At 37.7% G+C, this 15,611-nt stretch overlaps 1 protein-coding gene across 1 annotated transcript; it reads left to right on the forward strand.

Annotated features, from left to right (window-relative positions):
• The first annotated feature begins 5,871 nt into the window (after positions 1 to 5,871).
• On the forward strand, positions 5,872 to 9,348 carry LOC124646250 (probable RNA polymerase II nuclear localization protein SLC7A6OS). The gene is made up of 4 exons (XM_047186365.1): positions 5,872 to 6,119; positions 6,631 to 6,938; positions 7,396 to 7,571; positions 8,614 to 9,348. The coding sequence occupies exons 1-4, from the start codon at positions 5,973 to 5,975 to the stop codon at positions 8,907 to 8,909; spliced, it is 927 nt and encodes a 308-aa protein (XP_047042321.1). The 5' UTR covers positions 5,872 to 5,972; the 3' UTR covers positions 8,910 to 9,348.
• The last annotated feature ends 6,263 nt before the right edge of the window (positions 9,349 to 15,611 follow it).

A 15,611-nucleotide genomic window follows, 5' to 3' on the forward strand; every position in this document is an offset into this window, starting at 1 on the left:
TTTTAATTTTAGTCAAAAGTCAGACGTTGTGTTATGAAATGGTTATGAATGAATATGAATCAATGAATGAATCAAATATTCTATTCTATTTTTATTTATGGCAATCCATGTCGATGCAAACGTCGACGATTCTGCCAATGACAAGTGGAAGGAGAAGCAAGTAGTGCTTGTGATTGACAAAAAGACAAAATTAAGTTGATGTTGTAGTCAAACTTGTGTAACTTATCGTGTTAGTAGGACGGCACTGAAACAAACAGAAATACATTTACATATATAAATAATAACAAAATGTTAGTAACATAAAACAAGTAACATATATACCACATTTATACAAACAGTGGTCTAAATAGATAGGCCAGAGTTTATAATTTAATATTATTACGATGGATGGACATCAATAGCGCCTGGAGCAGTTCTGGACAGGAGTAAGTTAAGAGGGAACGGAAATTAGTAGGGAGAGGAATCTTCAGTTTTTGGAGACGACCATATAAATCAAAAGATGAGTTATTGGGACAATTAAAAAATATATGGTCCAGGGAACCCTCATCCAGTCCACACTCGCAGAGAGATGAGTCCTGCACCCGAATTTTGCGCAAGAAGACCGGAGTACAACAATGTCCTAAACGTATCCTGCATAGAACCGAAATAACTTGTTTAGGGTATTTTTTAAAACGAGTAAACCACGGTTTCGATTTTACTGCCGGTTGAATAGCGTAGTACGAACTACCCTTCTTTCTGCTGGAGATATTCCACCATTCCTGCCACGAGGTCTCAAGACTCAATTTAGGTACGTTTAGTAGGTCATGCCCTTGAAGGGAGAAGTGTGCAAGGTCCGCTGATTCAGATGTGCATGCATCTTTAGCCAAAGCGTCGGCACATTCATTTCCCGTTATACCGCAATGACTGGGAATCCAAACTAGGTGGACAACTTTCTCTTGCCGAGTGCAAGAGAAAAGGGACTTTTTGATATCTAGGACAATAGGACAATGGAGTTTAGATCTAAAGGGATTCTGGGATAGGGCTTGGAGGCAACTAAGGGAGTCAGTAAAGATAACTCCGAAGTTGATCTCATGGGACTCTATAAAGTGACAAGCTTCCAATAATGCCACGCACTCGCCTGTAAATATAGAAGACTCCTTTGGGCATCTGAATTTCATAATAATTTTCGAGTTCTGGTAATAAACCGCGGCTCCAGTATAACCGTCATTGAATTTGGAAGCATCCGTGAAGAACCTTTGAAACCCAGACCATCGTTCACCCAAAACCGCATTAAAGGTCGAATTTGCCGATGGGGAGTTTTTAGATATGCCAATATTATAAAATATATTAGGAGTGAAGCAAAGTACATCATAGGGATAATTAAATAAAGGAAGCCTGGGATGTGATGCAATAGGGGATTCTAAATTTTGAAAAAATCGGAATGCTTTAAGGAATAAGGGGATTTCTTTATGTTCCCAATATTTTGAGCTGTGACAAAGGGTGTCAAGCTCTCTGAGTTTTGGGATGAGAGGGTGGGATGATTTAGGAATAACCCTGGACAAAAAACGGGAAGCAAGGTACTGACGTCTCAGGGCTAAAGGAGGTTCAGCGCATTCGACCTGTAAGGCGTTAATAGGCGACGACTTCATGCATCCTGTGATGATCCGGAGGCATTGAGATTGGATCCTATCTAAGCCGGCCAAGGCACCCTTGTTACCAGGAATCACCAAGTGTGACCCATAATCCAGAATGCTACGGACTAAAGCATTATAAATTAATTTCATAGTGAAGGGGTGTGCCCCCCACCAGACCCCAGAAAGAGCTTTCAAAATGGAGATGACTCGTTCGCATCTTTTGATTAGATAATTTATGTGGTGAATACCGGATAATTTTGAATCTAAATAAACCCCTAAAAATTTTGCCTTTTTGGCTATGGGGATGCCTTGACCTTGGATGTTCACTGAGACCTGAGGGATCAGTCGTTTTCGGGAGAAGATCACTACCGAGCTTTTTGGGGCGGATAATGAGAGACCATGGTCCAGAAGCCATGTGTGCAGAGAGTCCAGGGAGAGACAGAGAGATGAGGCAGCATCCTCGATGGATGGATTGACAACATACAACGCCAGATCATCAGCGTATTGCAGTAAATGACAATCAGAATTAAGGCTGGAGCCAATGTCTGCCGTGTAAAGATTGTAGAGTAAAGGGCTTAGAACAGAGCCTTGAGGAAGGCCCTTCCACGTCTGCCTCACCTCGAATACCTCCCCCTGCACTCTGAGCATTAATGAGCGAGACATAAGGAGTGCGCATATACATTGTACCATCTTACCCGGAATCCTCAGCTGTTGCAGTTTCTGCCTGAGAACTGGAAGAAGAACGCTGTCGTATGCGGAAGATATGTCAAGGAATGCGGCTACAGCAGATTCATTTTTGGAAAAGGCTGTACGGATGTCGGTTACCAAAATTGCCACACTATCCATGGTACTAAGCCCCTTTCTAAAGCCAAACTGGTGGCTCGGCAGTAAATCCCTAGACTCAACCAACCACTCAAGCCTATTTTTAATTAAGTGTTCCAGTAACTTGGCCAACACTGAGGACAAAGCAATTGGTCTAAGGCCATTCGGATCATCAGCAGTCTTGCCAGGTTTCAAGAGCGGAATAACTATTTGGACTTTCCACTGGTCAGGAACCCAACCATATTGATAGCAATAATTGATAATTTCCAGGAAGTATTGCTTAGCTTGAGAACCGGAATGAGCTACAAATGAGTACGGTATGCCGTCTATGCCTGGGGCGGAATCCCTAACATGACGTAACACCGCATCAAGTTCCTCCGACGAAAATGGTTCATTCATAGGATCGTCCAAAATATTTACAGGCGGTAGCAGAAGTTCTGGAAATGAAGGAACATAGGCTGGAGCAATTTTGTCGAAGAAGGATTCAGCAGTTTCTCTCGTGATGGGGGAGGAGATAGATGGGGAGCAGCCTCGCCTAAAACGGTTAATGCTCTTCCATACTGCTGATATGGGAGTGGAAGGGGATAAAGAAGTGCAAAACTTAACCCAACCACGACGTTTCTTCTTATGAAGAAGCCGCCGAGATTGAGCAAACACTCGTCTATACCGTAGGAGATTGTCGCTATTCATCGCTTCATTGTACTGTTTTTCGGCCTCTTTCCTTTCTTTGACAGCCGATGTGCATTCTTGATCCCACCACGGCGGTGACGGGATTTTATTTCTGGCAGAGTTACGCAATGAAAAGGAAGTGTCTGCACTTGAAGTAATGGCCGAGATAAAGCCATCGTAACAACTCTTAGCATGGCAGTGACCAGAAGAAACTTGGGAACTCGAAGTTAAATTTGGAAGCAAACTGATTTTCTCCTCCAGTAAAGATGAAAACTTCGACCAATCAGGTTTGGTCAGGTTGTACTTCAATAGTGGAGGAGAAGTTTTCTCTAAATAGGTTTTATTAAGAAAAGTTATAACAATAGGGTAATGGTCGCTACCATGCGTAAGGCTAGTACATTCCCAATGAATTGATGCCGCCAACTCTACTGAACAGAATGTGAGGTCTACACAACTCTTTTGCTGACCGGGGAGGGATCTACGAGTAGGACTACCATCATTTAGGATGCAAAGGTCTAGGTCATCCAAGATTTCTACTAAACCTTCCCCAAAAGAATCACAGCGATTGGAACCCCATCTAAAATGGTGACAGTTGAAATCACCCATAACAAGGACGGGTCCTACAATATTGTTTAGGATGTCTCTAATAGTACCTAAGAACCTGTGCTGTGGGTGGGAGATATAGACAGATAAAACTGTGATACCTTCAACTCTACCTGCGACTACATTCATGTCACCATCCAGAGCAGAAAGGCTTAGGGTTGAGAGTGGAACACGATTATTAACAAGGAGAGCCGACCCTCCATAGCCATCAGATCTGTCACATCTGAGAATATTAAAAAGTGGTATATTAAAACTGAGACTCGGGGTAAGCCAAGTCTCAGCAATTGAGCAAGCCAAAGGCTTGAATTTATTGAGAAGGAATATGAGGTCGTGTTTCTTATGCCACACGCTCCTCACATTCCATTGTAGGAATATTTGACGGGACGCCATTTTTAATATTTGAGAGCAAGTTAACTAGTTGATAGGCAACGTTGGACGGTATTTGTGCATTATTAGAAGATAAAATTGTACTTAAAAGTTTTACAAGAATTTCTATCAGTGATGAAGTATTATTATCGACGAATGGGTTATTTAAAGCGCAGCCATCAGGCTGTGAAGATGCAGGGGAGTTAATGATTTGCTGATGAGCAGCTTTATCGTAAGAGGGAGATAGAGGGGCATGGGTCTTCGGCTTAAGAAAAACGGTTTTGCGATATGACTGAGTGGGGGCAGGAACTGCTTTTGTAGCATTCGCGTAGTTGCGAGAAACAATTGGGATAGTTTTGCTGGCCTCAGCATATGAGAGGGACTTCTCAGCCATAACGGTCTTAATGGCCTTCTGTCTGCCCAGCTCCGGGCAAGATTTGCTATTCGCAAAATGATTCCCCGAGCAGAGCACACAAAATGCCTCCGTCTCAGAAATGCTGCAACCATCACCAGGGTGATCATGGCCGCATTTACTGCAGCGGGGTTTAGACCGGCAAACAAGTTCCACATGACCGAACCTACAGCACTTACGGCACTGGATGGTGGGGTAGACATACTGTTGGACTGGGAGGGAAGTATAACAACAGAAAACTCTTTGTGGTAATACCTGACCGTCAAATGTTAGAACACATGTTTCTGTTGCCTTAAATTGTGTCACTCCATCAATCACCACTTTCCTATTTATGCGTCGCACTTTTAGAATTTCACCACAACCTGAGGGGACTTGTAGATACCTTTGAGCTTCCTCTTCATTTAGATCAGTGGGCACACCGGTAACAACACCCATGCGAGTAATATTGAAAGTAGGGATAGACGCAACAAAACTATTTTTGGGAAGGATGTTATTAATAATAAATGAATTCGCATCCTGAGGGGATTTGAATTCTACCGACACACGGTTCCTGCCGACTTTTTTAACGCCATCGCGGACAATGCAAGTTATGTTGTGTTTTTGAAGGAATATGCCAAAAGTAACTGGATGCAGAGAGGTACCGGTGTTAGGCTGGGGTTCCAATCGAGAGACGTGTACAATGAACGGTGCCTTATCAGTAGCAGAGTACCTGCTGCGGCCAATTAAATTCTTTAGTTGTTTCGGTGGCGGGGTTGACACGGCAATGTTTGCATCATCTCCGGAGCGTTTCCTGGCATTCGAGGGTGATGAGGTGAGGGAGTCCGCGATGCTGCAAGCAACATCGGCGAATTGGGAGAGTGGGTAATTGGGGGAAAGAGGAGTAAATGCAGAGATGTCGGGAGGATCGGGGTCGGGGGGTTTATTGAGTTCCATAGTGCTTGTTAAGCCTAGTTAATTACCTAAATAACACTACACTACTGGTAACAAACACAAGGACAACACACAATCACAAAAATAAGTCACAAAAGATCACTAAAACACTGAAAACAGCTGAAAATTCTAGGCACACGTGCTTACCAAAGACACTCTGTGGCGAGAATCAAAAAAAATAAAATAGAATCAAATATTATGTTTTGTTTATATATATTTTGTATATAGTATTTTATTTTTAGTTTTGTATAAAGATAAGTAGTTTAAGTTTGTATATACACATGTATAGTGTGTTCATTGTATAAAATAAATAAAATTTGCCTATAGGCTAAACAAAAAAAAAAAAATGAATGAAAGCATCAAAGATGTTTGAATGACAGTCGTAAAATTATAAATGCTAAAAGTCATGAACATGAATGTCATGTGTCACTCAATCGCAGCAGAATTCGGTTGCACTGGCCTGGGTTGCACGGTCATGTGCACGGTCAACCGCGCTTTTTGGTAACGCCTTGGAAAACATTTAATGAATAGATAATTGATCGTATAAATACATAAGGATGGCTTCGTCAACCGTACTACGGGTCAAACGGAGGTTAGAGGAGAACCCACAGGACACATTAGTGCTTATGTGCAAACGAATAAAAACTGACAAGGAAGAAATATCTCCATCACTGTTTGTTTTTCGGGGAACGGTTGATGATCAGGTAAACATTATTACTGTACTTATTGAAAAACTATTCTAATTTCGGAAGTATTCACAACAGAATCGGATTCTCAATGTATAATTTGCTGACTTAAAATTCTTGTAATTTAGCATCGAGAGTCTGTTGAGGTTATGTTATTGTTTTATACATTGAAATTACCTCTTGGATACTGATATTCGTTTCTAGCTGCTCGTGCTCATATGCTCTATTTATGTATCTATAATTGGACGTAGTTATGCAGAAACGTTCCAACCCACAAGTCACCCGAAATCGAGTTATTGTTATTGAACAGCCTAAAATTTAGCATATGGTTATCTAAACTCAATATAATTCAACAATAAAACCTCTAGTACCTTTACTAGTTAGAATAAAAAAGAATACAACTGAAACGCGTAAATGCTTATATCTCAAATTCAAGTTTAATTTGAGATATAAGCATTTACGCGTACAGTGGGTTGGAACGCTTCTGCATAACTACGTCCAATTACAAAAAATATATCAATATTTACAGGAAACAGCACATGTGAAAAACTTACTCCCAAATATAGATATAAAACAGCAAACAGTTCCTAATGTGGACAGTATCATAGACAAATTGAGGAAAGAGCGCAAAGAGGTTGCAACAAAAAGTCGTTATGAAATTGTTAACTGTAGCAGAGGTTTGAAAGACAGTGAGACTGATGCAGACGGTGAAGATATACTGAATCTAATAGATCTGCAGAAAACAGAAGATAAAGATGATAATCTCATGTATGCCTATGATGTGTACACTAGTGTGAAACAGGAATTTGATATATCTATGATAGATAACTTAGTTGGGTAAGTTTGGATAATGTGTCATTTTATTATCTAAATAGACATAAGGGTAGAGTATAACAGCTTTCAAAGTCTATTATCAAATGGCCAATATAGACTGAAAATAGAAGGTATTCCGATTTGAAGTTAGAGTTGAGTGTTTAGTTATATAAAACTAAGTAAAAAGAAATTCTTACCCAGTATATTGCACTGCTTCTTCTATTCAGAACTCACATTTATAGAATTTATCATTGAGGTTTAAAGATTATCCATCTGGCATCTCCCAAGCCTTTTAACTACTATGTTGGGGTTGGTTTCCAGTCTTACTATATGCAGCAGAGTACCAGTGTTTTACTAGGAGTGACTTTCCAAGGTTCATCAAAATCCATTCATCTCATCTCATGTTTGTACACGAAGAAGTAACACAGACACATACACATTTGCAAACTCACCTTCATAATACTATTGTGATTCCTTACAGAGTAGAATCCGGCCTAGTAATAGAGTCATATGACCCCACACAAGACTCAGACGTGGAAGCTGATGATGATGATGATTCTAATGATGAGAACAACTGGAGAAATGATTACCCTGACTCGGAACCCAGCAGCATAGACTTGGAAGATATGGTGCAAGCTATGCAGAGGGTTGATATTGGTAAGTAATATTTATTTATTTGTTTATCGCATAGTTAATTTGTCATTACATATATCCATAAAAAGGTGAAGGAAAACATCTTGAGGAAACCTGGACTATGGTGATTAATGCTCAATCCCTCTTGTGTGAGAGGAGGCCTGTGCCCAGCAGTGGGATGATAAAAAAGGGCTGTAACAGTACTTTGCCATTACAGATAGCTAAATATAATTCAACATAGTACTTACAAATATTTCCTTACAAACTACACAGTAAGTGTGATTAAATTATGTTAACACTGCAAATAGGAATGAACTAACATCATTAAAGACATTGAAAATGAAAATAAAAGTGTCCACTCACTAATATAACCCATGGATGCAAAAAATTAAACCTGCTAAAACCCAATTCCAACAGAAACACTGGAATTTCCTTAATCATTTGTCAGAAGATACAATAACCTAGTAGCTAACTCAAAAATTCAATTATGTTAAAATGCCAACCAGGCAGTTCAGTAAAGTATAATGTTAAGTTTCCTATTAATCCCTTTGTTATATTTCTGTCACCTGGGTTGGATGAAGACCATTTCGGTAAATCTAATTTAATCTGTAACTTACTCATTACCTACATGCATGTTGAAATGCCAGGGCCCAGATTCTGCTAAGATGATCATGTCAAAATTGAATAGAAATTGAATTGCAATAGCAGTTTTAACCATATCGGGCATTCTGCTACTAATATAAGACCACTCATATTCCAATGACATTCGATTGGTTTGCGATGGGTCTGTCATTTTGGTCTATATGGTAGTTTGCTCTACAATCATATTGCAATCGTAAATCATTTGCAGACAAAATGATTCATTATTGGATGACAGAAAAGGATAAAAACGTTTATTTCAAAGAAAAAATAGTGGAATGCCACATACGCTTCAATCGTAATTGAGCCATGATTGGATCTCCGTCGGATGTGAATCGTATGTTGCTTAAGTAAAATTAGCAGAATCGTGCCCTTGATCTGTACAAATAAATTATCCTATTATAATATCATAATTTTTCACTTCCAGATGACGACTTATCCAGCGATACAGGTGAAGACAAAATCTACGATGATCCCCCAGACTTATTCAAGGATGATGTGGAGAAATACGGTGAAGCATACGCTAAATACAAAGCCAAGATTCTCTCACAAAACCCAGATTTGTCTAACAATAGGAGTTTAATACATTGTTCGAAGCTTGAAGACGATGGGTACAAGGATGATAGTGATGATGGATTTTATTATGGAGAAGATGAGGATACGGAGCAGTTTAAAGAGCAATATAGAGAAGATGATTCTTCAGATGAATATAGTCCAGATTAGAATGGGTTAATTGGCAGATAGTAATCATAATGGTGTTTATTTTGGCATTGCAGTCTACCTGGCACATGCTAGGAGAGGCTAATGTGCAGCACATCCACATACTATTAATATTATAAATGTGAAAGTTTGTGAGAATGGATGTATGTTTGTTATTCTTTCATGCAAAAACAGCTAGACCGATTTTGTTGAAATTTGGTTTGTAGATAGGTGATAATCTGGATTAACGCATAGACTATTCTTTACCAACACACCACGCAGGCGAAGCCGCGGGCGGAATCTATAAAGCGGAACATATATGTAATTAAATGATATGGAAGTCAAATATAAAATAGGCAGCAAATTTAAAAGGTATTTCTATTATAATAATGTAAGCCATTGTGATTACCATTATCTGCATTAGATCTAGTCTTAGGGTAATAAATGTTTATATATTTTTTAATCTGTCTTTCTTTTCATTTTCAAATACAAGTATACATAATGTTTCTAAAGAACCTTAAAAGGGCGAAAATAATACACATATTATTGTAAAACATATTTTCTGTAATTATTATATTATTATTGAATAAGGTAAGCACACCAAACCAAATTAATCACGATTTATATTATTTTCTCTTGCTCTATAGAAAATACAATTATTCTTCGTCCTTGGGAGCTGAAATAAAAATAACCGCAAAATCAGCTAATTCAAGTTTGTATTCAATCCATCTAGGACAGTATGCGAGTTTGTTTCTTTATAAATACAGGCTATAGGCTACAGGCTATTTCTTTATAAATACAGGCGCCTTCATTCACGTAATTATAAGAATATGAAATCGACTTCAGTAGACCATGCCGAAAACCGCATCAAAATCAGTTCGGCCAAACATGCGATAATCCCGCTGAATCCCGCATAAACATACACACATATAATACACATAAACATACATACATATTATAAGATCTTGCATGCTAATGTATGTTTACTCATGTTTATAAATAAAGGAATCTTATCTTATCTTATCTTATCTTACACATGCAGGTCAAACTGAGAGCCTGTTTTTTACGACGATTAAAAAATTATGAAATTGAATCTTTATTCGTTTATTCGGATTTTCCGCCGCAACAAACGATCAAATTCTCATCGTACAGTAAACTGCACATTAGTGGTAACTGTCATGCACCTTAACTCAATAGTAATAAGTACGAGTTTCCTATAAAACTATTACCACTGACCTGAAGTTGACTGTACATCGTGCAATGAAAGACCCCAATTATACCCCAATTATTCATATATTTGACGAGTTGAAGAATGCTGTTAGCATATTCAGCAGCATTTTTAGACTGAACAAATAAAGTGTTTTCTATGTCACTGCTCGAACTTGGCCAGTTTTTTCCTGACTTTTCTAAAGCTTGTTCACTGAGAACGAATGAAAGGGTGTCATTATTAATTATAACTTTCGAAGTCTGTGATAAAAGTACTATACCTATATAGTAGAACTAACCTAGTTATCGGCACGAATCTTGAGCTCTGACCTTCACCTGCGCAGAAGTAATTTATTGGGTCCCTTTTGTGGTATGAAGTGAGGCGTGGGGGCGGGCTAAAGTGGTGATTGGCCCGCAGTGCATCGCGTCATAGCCGTCACTCGGGATTGGTTCTTTGCTAATAAATCACTTCTGCGCAGATGTAGGTCAGAGCTCAAGATTCGTGCCGATAACTATACGTAACTATACTCCTTTGGACCGCTCTCAGCTTCCAGGCAGCGGTATGCGCTGTTGTGCAGCGTTGCCGCTCATGTTGAGATTCACGTGTCGCGCGCCAAATGTTGCCTAGTGGACACAAGGCTTAAAGGACAACATAAACGTCAGTTTTTCTTAAAATAACTGTTTACTTTGAATTTATATGTAAACTAACTTTCGCCCGCGACTTCGTTCGCGTGGAATAGTGACTTCAGGCAGATTTTTGGTTTGACCAATAGATGGCGGTGTATGTCCGGAATATTTTTTTTTTGTAATAAAACTATCCTATGTCCTTTCTCAAGTTCCAAACTATGTCTGTACCAAATTTCACACAAATCGGTTGAGTGGTTTAGGCGTGAAGAAGACAGACAGACAGAGTTACTTTCGCATATAAAATATTTGTTTGGTTTGGATAAAGTCAGTTGTTATAAAATAAACCGGCCAAGTGCGAGTCGGACTCGCACAGCGAGGGTTCCGTACAAATCCTGTATAGATAAAAAGTGAGTTTCGCGCCAACCGTTAAGTTTAGAACAATCTTATATAGTTATAGTAATTTCGTGAGAGTCAAAATAGTTAATATTTTTTATTTTATAACTAAAATAGTAGGCCAGTACCTTGTAAAAGTGATTTTATTAAAGTTATTTATATACAACATTTTATAGTCATCATTCAGAAATTTGATTGAAAATAACTAATTATGTCTTAAAGGTCATTGGGCATATCTAACCCGCTTTGTAAAAAGTGGCGGACATGAATCAAAGTAGTTTTAAATCGTGGAGAATGGTATGACGTTTCTTTGAATATAATATTTTATTAAAATTCCATGGAGACGAATGTCCAGGATCGTTTGAAAAATATAAAAGACAAGCAGTTTCAGAGGATTGTACAGGTTGCAATGCTAGTTTTTATTGTTAAAGAATTTTCATAAAGAAGGAAGATGCCAATTCGGATGACCAGGATCTGATGAGGATCTGGAAACCCTGAGAAATCGAGGGCAACTCTTGAATATTGTAGGCACGCATCGAGTCATAACCAGACATGTGAGTGTATTTTTGAGGGTACTGGTAAACAGTGAAGGTTTGGAGCTGATTTGATTATGGAGACTACAGAGAGTCGAGGGAACTCCTGAACGGTATGTTGCAACTACCACGTGTTTGGGTTTATTTTATTCGTATTGGCGAAGACTTTCCACGTAGATAGGTTTGACTGCCATTGTGGGATCGATAGCAAAGATCAGATATAGTTAGGGTAAAGGCGGAATAGATGCCGCAGTGGGATAGATGCCCCATTTTTAAAAAACCTAACTTCCCATGCTCGCGATTAAGAAACAACCGTTTAACTAGAAGCCACAAGCACCCCGCACCTAAATTAGCCACGCGCCATCGAGGGATGAGGTCGCGTTTCGCTCGTGTATGAATTCATCTCCGCGGCGAACTTACAGCGAGCGTAAAATTTTTAAAGGTGAGTATTTGCTGTTGTATAACTTTATAAGTAGATATTAATTCCATCAATTTTTTTATTACGTATGTATATTGTTTCATGAAGTATACATTTTGATGTAAATAGTTGCTCTATTGTATTTATTTATTTAAAAAAATACTAGGGCATCTAACCCTGTCAAAAAGGATAGTTGCCCTGATTTTTTACGGTATAGGTGCCCCTAGGGGCATCTATCCCTCCATACACCACGTGTACCCTGAATGTATTATAAGTGCTTTGAATATATATTTTTCATGTGTTTATGTATAGGTATTTACACTTTTTATTGATTACGAATGATTTACAGTTCAAACAGTGAAGATGAAGACAATTCACTTAAGAACAAAGTTAAGGAATAGAAAACTAAAGGTTTGCCGGTGAAGAAGACTAAAAGAGATGGGCAGGATGAGCCTAAAGATACAAATAAAAATAACTGCATATAATGCTTTGAAAACTATGAATAAACAAAGTCTAAATCCGACTGGATTCAATGTGTAATGTGTCAGTGCTCGTTACATGAAACCTCTATACTTTTCAGAAATTTTTGCTCGAGATGTAGAAAACTTAAAGCACTGTCCGGTTAAATATTATGATGCTAAGTATATTGTGTTATTTTAGTTTTTAAGAAAGAATGATTTTTATGATTTTGCATGTTGAAACTAAATAATTAATATTTTATAATAAGTGTTTCAAATATAAAATACATTATTTTTGTTGAACAAATACTTTTAGAATATTATTGTGTTAATTTTAATTAATCTGATAATGAATATAAAAAGATTTTAAAAACTGCAAAATACTTTTCATTTCAAATAAATTAAAGTCAAAAAATATATAAATATTATTAATATAATATACTTAAACAGTATGAAGGGCATCTATCCCGCACCGTAGGCATCTATCCTCGCTAGTGTTTTCAAGGTGGGGCAACTATCCATAGGGGTAGGCATCTATCCCCAAAAATTGAGGTCTACAAAAAGCTAAAATCTGCAAAACGTGTAGTATATAGGTCCAAAAAGACAAATCACAAATAAACATAAAGGATTAAACTAGTTACATTCATAGGTGTTATTAATGTAGAACCAATATTTATTAAATTATAAGCATATTTCAAAAAGTGGGGCATCTATCCCGCCTTTACCCTATGGGAACTCCTTTACAATTTATAACGTAACCTTGTGTTGGAGCTTATTTTATTTTAGGTGACGAGAATTCACTACTAACTTGGGTTAAAGCAGCCATTGCAGGAATGGGATCTTTTATTTTTGAGGGATTAATCACCTAACAAGCCCCAGTTTCAGGTTTTTTTCGAAACCGCCTGACGACTTGTAGCTGTCGAATTGTAACAACGACCTCTAGAGAGTAGGATTCGGGGCTGCTGGCTTTACGTTTCTAGAGCCTTGACAAAAGTATTCTGTCCCTTTATTTGTTTTATAAATTCGGCTTTATTTTGTAGCATTTTACAAACAAATCCAACTTCAAACATATAAAAAAGCAACAAGAAAACAAAAGCAAGAAATAAACTAAAAAGATGTTAGGTGCATCGGTCTAGAAGTCGGTGTCTGGAGGATGCATCTATATTTATTTAACCACCGAGATCTAGACCGATGCATATAAACAGTTTTCTTGTTGTTTTTAGAAGTTGTTTTTTTTTTGTAAAAAGTTTTTATTTTTAACTTTTGTGAAAAGTTCTCGTCTATACGAATAATATAAACACGACGTAACTAAAAACATACCGTTAAGGAGTTCTCTCGACTTTCTCACGTCTCCATCATCAGGTAAGCTCTAAACCTTCACTGTTTGATAGTATCACCAGACATACATCTGAGAATCAAGTTGTAATCCTAAGCATGCCTACAATTTCTGATAGTTGCCCTCGATTTCTCAGGATTTCCATCATCAGATCCTGACCTGATGACAATGGAAATAAACGGCGAGTATACTCTTTCACTACAAAGAAATGATTTCTCAAATCCGTCAAACGTGGTCGTTTAAATTCCCCATTGAAATGAGGAAAATATTTGATGTTTACACCTGATTTTCTCTAGGTTCCCATGGTTCACATTCACATTGATGCGGGTAATGCCATAGTAAATCAGAGCCTTTATCATTATACTGTGCTATATTTCGTTCGTATCCGCCGTGGGTATGGTTTCCATACTAAGGTGCCCAATGACCTTTGAATGATTTAAAATTTTTCACAGTTTAGAGGCCATTATATTTAAGAAGTGTTTGATATGAATTTCACTTTTTATCAAAACTTTAATATCTCTACGCGTTCATGTGAAAAAGGGTAAGTAGGTACTAAGTTTATAATTATTAAAAAAATATTTTATGTCATGTAAGCAAAAATAATATTATTTTGTATTTTATATAACTTCAAATTTATCATTTTCGTAATTTTTCCTTTATCTGTACTTTATAACGTTGCTTCGTGCCGAATTTCAAGATTCTGAGTTCACGGGAAGTACCCTGTAGGTTTTGATTCCCTAGCGTGAGACGGAAATTCGTCTAAGGTGTCGGTAAAACTGCTGTATCTTTTGATCGCGTTAACTTAGAAGTTTGATTTTTTCATTGCTTAAAGGGACAATAGACCTAGGTATTTGGTATAAATTTCAATTTGGTACCTTTATTCGTTCGTGAGAAATAAGGTAGTAAGTTTCATTTTATTAAAATATTTTTATTATATTATATAACAAAAAAAATGTGATTTTCGCAATTATTCCTATATTTGCATTATATGACAATGCTTCATGCCAAATTTCAAGATTCTGAGTTTACGGGAAGTACCCTGTAGGTTTTGATTCCTTTGCGAGTGTCGAAAATTTGTTGAAAATATCGACATAATCGGTTGTATCTTTTGATTGGCTTGGTTTAGAAGTTTGATATTTTCACAGCTTTAAGGGACAATAGACCCGAGTATTTCCTGTGAATTTCAGCTTGATACGTTCACGCGTTCTTAAGATAAAGGGTCTTGACAGACAGACAGACAGACAGACAGACAGACGGACAACAAAGTGATCCTATAAGTGTTCCGTTTTTTCCTTTCGAGGTACGGAACCCTAAAAACGGACTTTTATGTTGTCGGTGGACTTGGCCCTTAACTGTTTTATCGAGATGCAATATAACGTCGTCATCCAATCTTACCTACTTATTATGTAGGTATAAAATCGAATCGTTTTCGTAGGAACTGGGGCCCGATTCCCCTAAGTTAATAATGTCAAAATCGAGTAGAAATCGAATCGCAATAGCAGTTTTAACCATATCGGGATTTCTGCTACTAATAAAAGACCAATCGTATTCGATTGACATTTGATTGGTGTGCGATTGGTCTGCTATTTTGGTGATTTTGGTCCATACGGTAGTTTTCTGTACAATCATTTTGCAATCGTAAATCATTTGCAGACAAAATGATTCATTATTGAATGACAGAAAAGGATAAAAACGTTTATTTCAAAGAAAAAATAGCGGAATGCCACATACCCTTCAATCGTAATCGAGTCGGGA

The sequence above is a fragment of the Helicoverpa zea genome, chromosome 3, assembly GCF_022581195.2.
Source record: "Helicoverpa zea isolate HzStark_Cry1AcR chromosome 3, ilHelZeax1.1, whole genome shotgun sequence".
Lineage (NCBI taxonomy): Eukaryota > Metazoa > Arthropoda > Insecta > Lepidoptera > Noctuidae > Helicoverpa > Helicoverpa zea.

Excerpts from the sequence above, each read along its gene's own strand:
- LOC124646250 (XM_047186365.1), top strand. The coding sequence starts at position 5,973 with ATGGCTTCGTCAACCGTACTACGGGTCAAACGGAGGTTAGAGGAGAAC. Across the intron at positions 6,120-6,630 it reads GGGGAACGGTTGATGATCAG|GAAACAGCACATGTGAAAAA; the intron begins GTAAACATTATT and ends CAATATTTACAG. Across the intron at positions 7,572-8,613 it reads TATGCAGAGGGTTGATATTG|ATGACGACTTATCCAGCGAT; the intron begins GTAAGTAATATT and ends TTTCACTTCCAG.